The following is a 6,000-nucleotide window of genomic DNA, read 5'->3' on the forward strand; positions in this document are numbered from 1 at the left end:
AAAGGAGGAATTGACAAATGATCATTTTAATCCCCTTGCTTGACTTTAATGAATTTACGTTATCTAATGGAGCAGGGGGAGGGGAGGGAACGGGAACTTACAAATGAAAAGCCCTGATTAGTGTGGAATGGGTTGAAGAAAAAAAGGCTATTCATCTTTGTTACCATCCTCCTGTGCTCTTTTATGGGTCGGTCTTACAAGTATGGCAGCCGGGGGGGACGGTAAAAGGGGTTTACCCGGCCCCATTAGAGGGAGGGCAGGGCCGATGCTCCATGGTATCGAGTGGTCAGCGGCTGCGCTAACAGAGTGTCTGCCGATCTAGAGTTCAAGACTGCGGGCGCCGCTGACTTCTGAATAACCCTCCGCGGAGAGGAGGGAGCTCGCCTCACCCTTATATGACCCCGCACCACTAAGAAAGATCTAGGGGGCTACCAGGGGGTCTCTGATCCAGTAGGCTACTCAGAGATTGCGCACATGAACCAATAGCCTACAAATGACAGACAAGCCGTGAATAAGTATATCCTCAGACCGAAAACAGACTGAGACAATATAGCCTACATTTGCTTTCTACCAAATATACCAAAGGAATCCAAACCAGCGTGACTTCCCAAAACCATAATGACTATGTGCAACAAGATAAAATAAACCCTTGTTGAAAGTCAGAACACAGGCTATTGCTTATTTAAACGTTCTGGTTTGTGTAGTGAGTGCACATGATGTCTTCAGAAACAAATGAATAAATAAGTAAGTAGGCTAAATAAATAGGCTACATAGCCTACATACATAAATTATTATTTGAAAATAGAGTTATGGAAACAAAGGAAGGAAAAAAGAAAGAAAATCTGACTGGCCATACACACAGAAATGTGCGCCTTAATGTTTCGGTCCACTGCTGTTCATACGAATTTTAACTGCACGTATGTAGCCTGGAGTTGTAACAGTCATAAACAACCACCATGGTGATTATGGATGAATGTTGTCATTGGGAGAAGCCCTCCTCTCACCACCCCCTCGCAGGGCCCCGCGTCAGTGCGCTAGCGTTGAAGACTAGTTCACTTGGGCCGAGGAGCGGAACTCAGTGAGATGCCGCTGTGTGGGACGGCTAAACTACTACAAGCACTACGGGGAAAAGACACGGGCTTCATTGCACTATGGATAATAATGACGCCTACTTACACCTAAGTAAGTGTGCCTCTGTCTTGTAGTCTATATTCTCGCTTTGTTTAGTTTGACAGTAGGCTACAACTTTCCTGCTGTCTGCTCAAGCTGAGATAGTGCTCTGCGCGTTTGTTTCCTTGTTTATGGACCTATGCAATTTCAGCCTAGCTTGTTGAGAAGTGCTAGAAGATGGCTTAAGCAAACTGTGGACTTTAGTCTGAGATGTGTGCTAACGGCGTTATTATCAGTGAAGTTAAGGCTTGCCTCGTTGTCTCTGATAATTGACGTGAAGGCAGCGGCGATTCCAAAGTCAGGTGATCTCGATTCTGCTTCTCAGACAAGGTCAGGGGTTGGCACTTTAACGGCGCTTACGTAATTTATGGCTTTCCAACCACGATGTTCGGCTAAAGCGTTGTGGCAGAATGGCAATTTATTGGTCTGGGATGGTTTATCAGTAGGCCTACGAGAAAAGCGTGTGTGCATGTGATCGGAGAGTTCGCTATTGTTGAATCTCTCCGACTTCCAGGACTGGAAGTAGCCTAGCCTTCAAATTGAAGTAATTAGCCATCAGTTTTCACCATGATGTTGTTACAAACGAGTTATCTGGCTGTTATTCTTGCCTATGCAGATTATAGGCTACATAAGTACTTAGTTATCGAGTTATAGGCTAGCCTATTCTGGCTGAAAATATCTAAATGTTTTGACCATTGTTTATAGAGTAACGTAGGCTATAGCCTATTCTACTCTACATAGCCTACAGTTGAGCTAAGTAGCCTACGTTGGCTCTTCCTTATTGTGCGTCGCGACTGTCATTAGAAAAGAATAGGTGTGTATGTCTGTAATGAACGTCAATGTTTCTTTCTATCCTCGCCCAAGCTATGGGCATAGTTTGCAGATCATCTGAATTATCCTATAGCTAAGCAATTCTTTTAGTAGAGGGCATGGTGAAACGTGCGCTGTTATTACTGTTAACGTGAAAGTTTAATGAATCCTAAGTATAGATAAACAAGTGGTCACTCTTTTTCAAAAACGGGATGCGTTGGTCTGTCTTAAAATAAATCACGCACACGCCATTGGGGTGTGTGTGCGTGCTTTGATCTCCACGCGTGTCGATGCATTCGACTAGCCTTCCTTTGCGTTCTGCATTTATTCCTTAAGAACGTCCATGGAAAACAGCATGTGATTCTCTTACTTTTACTGTCAATCTAATCGGTCACTCTTTTAAAGCCACAATGCCCCACACACAACAGCACAATTGAATTTGCGATGCCTATTCAAAGGCCACTTTTTGGTGGAAAGAGACATAAGATTTTGTGTGAGAGAGACAGGAGAGAGAGAGAGAAAGAGAGTGTGTATGTGTGTTAGGGGACATGGAGTGACAGAGATACTCTGGACCGCAAGTCAATAGTCAGGGTAATCAATGAACCTAAACACACACATGCACTCCACCACCATATTCTTTGAATGTTTCTACAATTTCTCTTGCCTATCGATATTCATTTTGAAAATAGCCCTGACTCTGTGTGTGTGTGTGTGTGTGTGTTCATGGCTACCACTCACTCAAGTGTGACACACCAGTCATGTGTGCGGGATTTTCATTCTTTGAATGGAACCTGCATGCTCTTTTCACGTTTCCCTTGTGGAGAGAATGAGCGACCGCTCAGGTCTGGCTGTCTGAACTTGCTGGCTAGCTGCGGTCAAGGCTGGCGGGCTGAGTTCAGTTAAGGGTCGCCTGTGTTCAGGTGGAATCGGCTCAAACAACCCTCGTCCCTCAGGGCCCACACAGCCTCACTCAGCCAGGCTCAGGCTGTATTCTGGAGAAAAGAAGTCAGTCCTGTTTAGTGCCAGAGTGGTGGGTCTGTCTGTGTCACCATGTCCCAGATGAGAGGGAGCGCTTTGCAGTAAAGGACTGAGGCAGTGCTCAGCTCACTCACAGCCAATTCTGCTCCTGGGGCAAGCAAGGAATGCTCTGTGTGCAAGCTGAGAGTGGGGCTCTCGAATGAGGCAAGAGAGACACCTTCGAAGAATTCACAGAAGCTGCTGTCAGGAATGCAACTCAGTAGCTCAGCTCACACACACACACACACACACACACACACACACACACACACACACACACATAGAGATGTGTCCGTGCATGTACCCCCCCACACACACACACAAGCACACACACGTGCAAAGTGTGCATGTAGATGTTTATGTACGCACATGACGACAAACAAGCAGACTTCAACATGCACACGAACACACTGACACACATGTGGAAAGTCAGCCCCATGCAGGCGGTAGAAATCATTGCGAGGACACACCCTTCAACACCACTAACAGAACATACACACACACACATACACACACACACATATGCAATGGCCCAACCAACCAAACCAAAAAGCACACCGAGTTCACTTTTTACTGGGAGTTTACCTGATAGGATCCCACAGTTAACATGTCCATATTGTTCATGTCCCGTCATATCCTTTGTTACACACATGAGTTGCTTAGATAATGAAATATAGTTACTGTTGTAAAAAGTCTTTGCCATGTATGTAATAAGTTATCATATTATGTTTGCGGGCTTGGAAATGTGTGGTTCATGTCTTACATGAGAGTATTTATATTTATAAGACTACATGTTCTATTAGGCCCCCTACCAAGTTCACACACACATGAGCAATTCCTTATTTAGTGCAGCTGTGCTAGTGTTTGCCAATTTGCCCTGTTCAGAAGGACAGTGAGAGAGAGAGAGAGAGAGAACTGTGGGTAATTACTCATTAGCCATAAAGGTCAGTGTCCTGATCTAATTGAGACTCTTATCATGCACAGCACTTCAAACTTGTAAACAACATATACGTAAACACACACACACACAGAGAAGCACATATACAACATTACAACATAACCAATTGTTGTAATATGCTCTTAATGCACAGTCCATGATTCTATTCCCATACACTTTTTGTGTAATTCAGCTATCCAGTAGCCTGGGAAAACCCAGGTGAACCTGTTATCAAATTTGAATTTGCTCTGCAGGTCAGTCTGGCAAGGAGGCCATTGACACCCATTTCCAAAGTTCCAAAAACCCAGGAACCAATCACAATCGATTTGATGACAGATAGAGCAATGCATTCAACACAACCAATAACTGCACTGATAGCGAGTGGGTTAAACAGATATGGACTTGCGTTTTCTTTAAATGCAATCTCTATTGATAGTGGGTCTGGAAAGGCTTCATTGATTTATGACCTTCAGCGGCATAACCAGTATTGAAATTAAAGTTAAATTGATGCATTAAACTTTTATCAAATAGTTTCAGAAGTGCAGCAATCAAATATTTCTTGTAAATGAAGGTTTTAAATGCAGCTGCATTTAAATCAATGAAGCCGTTCCAGACTAATTTTCAATAGAGATTTGAGAAGCGGTCTAGTGTCAACCAGGCTAGCTGTCCTGCTGTCTAGGCAGTGTTTGTGCTAGAAACAATCCCAGCCAATCAACACAGTGTGTCTAGACTAGAGCATGGAAGTGAGGGGAATAATTTGACTGTGTGTTTATGTGTGAATATACTGTATACTCACCCCCACACACACACACACACACACACACACACACCACACACATTCACACACACACACACACACACACACACACACACCACACACATTCACACACACACACACACACACACAAACACACACACACACACACACACACACACACCACACACATTCACACAATATATGTATTCACCTTTTTTGCCCCTTTTCCCCCTTGCACCGACACTAGATTTTAGGGTTCCCCGACCTGCCAAATCCCACTTTAACCACTGGGTGTGTTGATTTGTTGTGTGTGTGTGTGTGTGTGTGTGTGTGTGTGTGTGTGTGTGTGTGTGTGTGTGTGTGTTGATATGAGTGTGTGCATGTATGTGTTTTGTAAATGAGATAAATACTAGGCAGCATGTTGTATACCTGGGTTGGATTATCCATGGTTGCATTCCACATGGATGAGCTGAGGGCTGAATAGGATTTTCATTCTCAATGTACGAATGGACATCAATGAAGTGTGTGTGTTGCCCTGGGGCTGACTCTGGCAAGACCAGATCATTTGATACAATTGTGAGTGAATGTCTGAGGATGTGTGTGTGTGTGTGTGTTGGAGTTGTCTGTGCATGTTTGTCTGCATGAGGCTTGTTGGTGTGTGTGTGTGTGTGTGTCTGTGTGTGTGTGTGCGGACTGTTTGGTTGTGTGTGTGGTGTGTATGGGCTGTCAGTGGCGCTCCATTGGGTTGTGCTTAATGTGTTTTGTCTTGTGGGTTTTATTTCGAGGGCTTTTTGCCACACAGCAGCACAGACAGGCACAGAAATAGACCACTCTCGGAATGCGAGGTCCATTAGATAACGCACGTACACACACACACACACACACACACACACAGTCTCTGTCTCACACAGAACACATTCACCGGCCCTCACAAAGAAGTGTGCAACAAGGTCTGGCAAGCCTTGCTGGAAGCTCAGCAGCTCACCATTAGACTGGGTTTCATGTGTGTGTGTGTGTGTGTGTTTGCACTGTTACCACTGAACCAGTCTAATAGGCCCATTCGTCAGCTCTAAGTACACTGCTGCACCCTGGGAAAACAGAATGGGGAGAGGAGACTCTTTTTATGGTCAGTTGCCCTTCTCTCTCTTCCTTTTTCTCTGTCCCTTTCTTCCTCAGATACACACACACACACACACACACACACACACACATACCAGTGTTTTCCATACATTGACTTATTTGTGGCGGCCCACCACCATATTAACATTGACCACCACACTATGATTTTCCAGGTTGTACTAAGTTGTGC

General features: G+C 44.5%; 1 protein-coding gene across 2 annotated transcripts in view; it reads left to right on the forward strand.

Moving 5' to 3' along the window:
- Positions 1–1,033: 1,033 nt before the first annotated feature.
- rxrgb (retinoid X receptor, gamma b) overlaps positions 1,034–6,000 on the forward strand; it is a 26,081-nt gene continuing 21,114 nt past the window's right edge. The window contains exon 1 of one of the 2 annotated variants that reach the window (XM_042057249.1): positions 1,034–1,182. In XM_042057249.1, coding sequence (XP_041913183.1) covers positions 1,152–1,182 — 31 coding nt within the window. In that variant the 5' untranslated portion in view covers positions 1,034–1,151. The remainder of the gene's footprint in view (positions 1,183–6,000) is intronic. The other variant, XM_042057248.1, reaches the window with a different exon arrangement.

The sequence above is a fragment of the Alosa sapidissima genome, chromosome 12, assembly GCF_018492685.1.
Source record: "Alosa sapidissima isolate fAloSap1 chromosome 12, fAloSap1.pri, whole genome shotgun sequence".
NCBI classification, from domain to species: Eukaryota; Metazoa; Chordata; class Actinopteri; order Clupeiformes; family Clupeidae; genus Alosa; species Alosa sapidissima.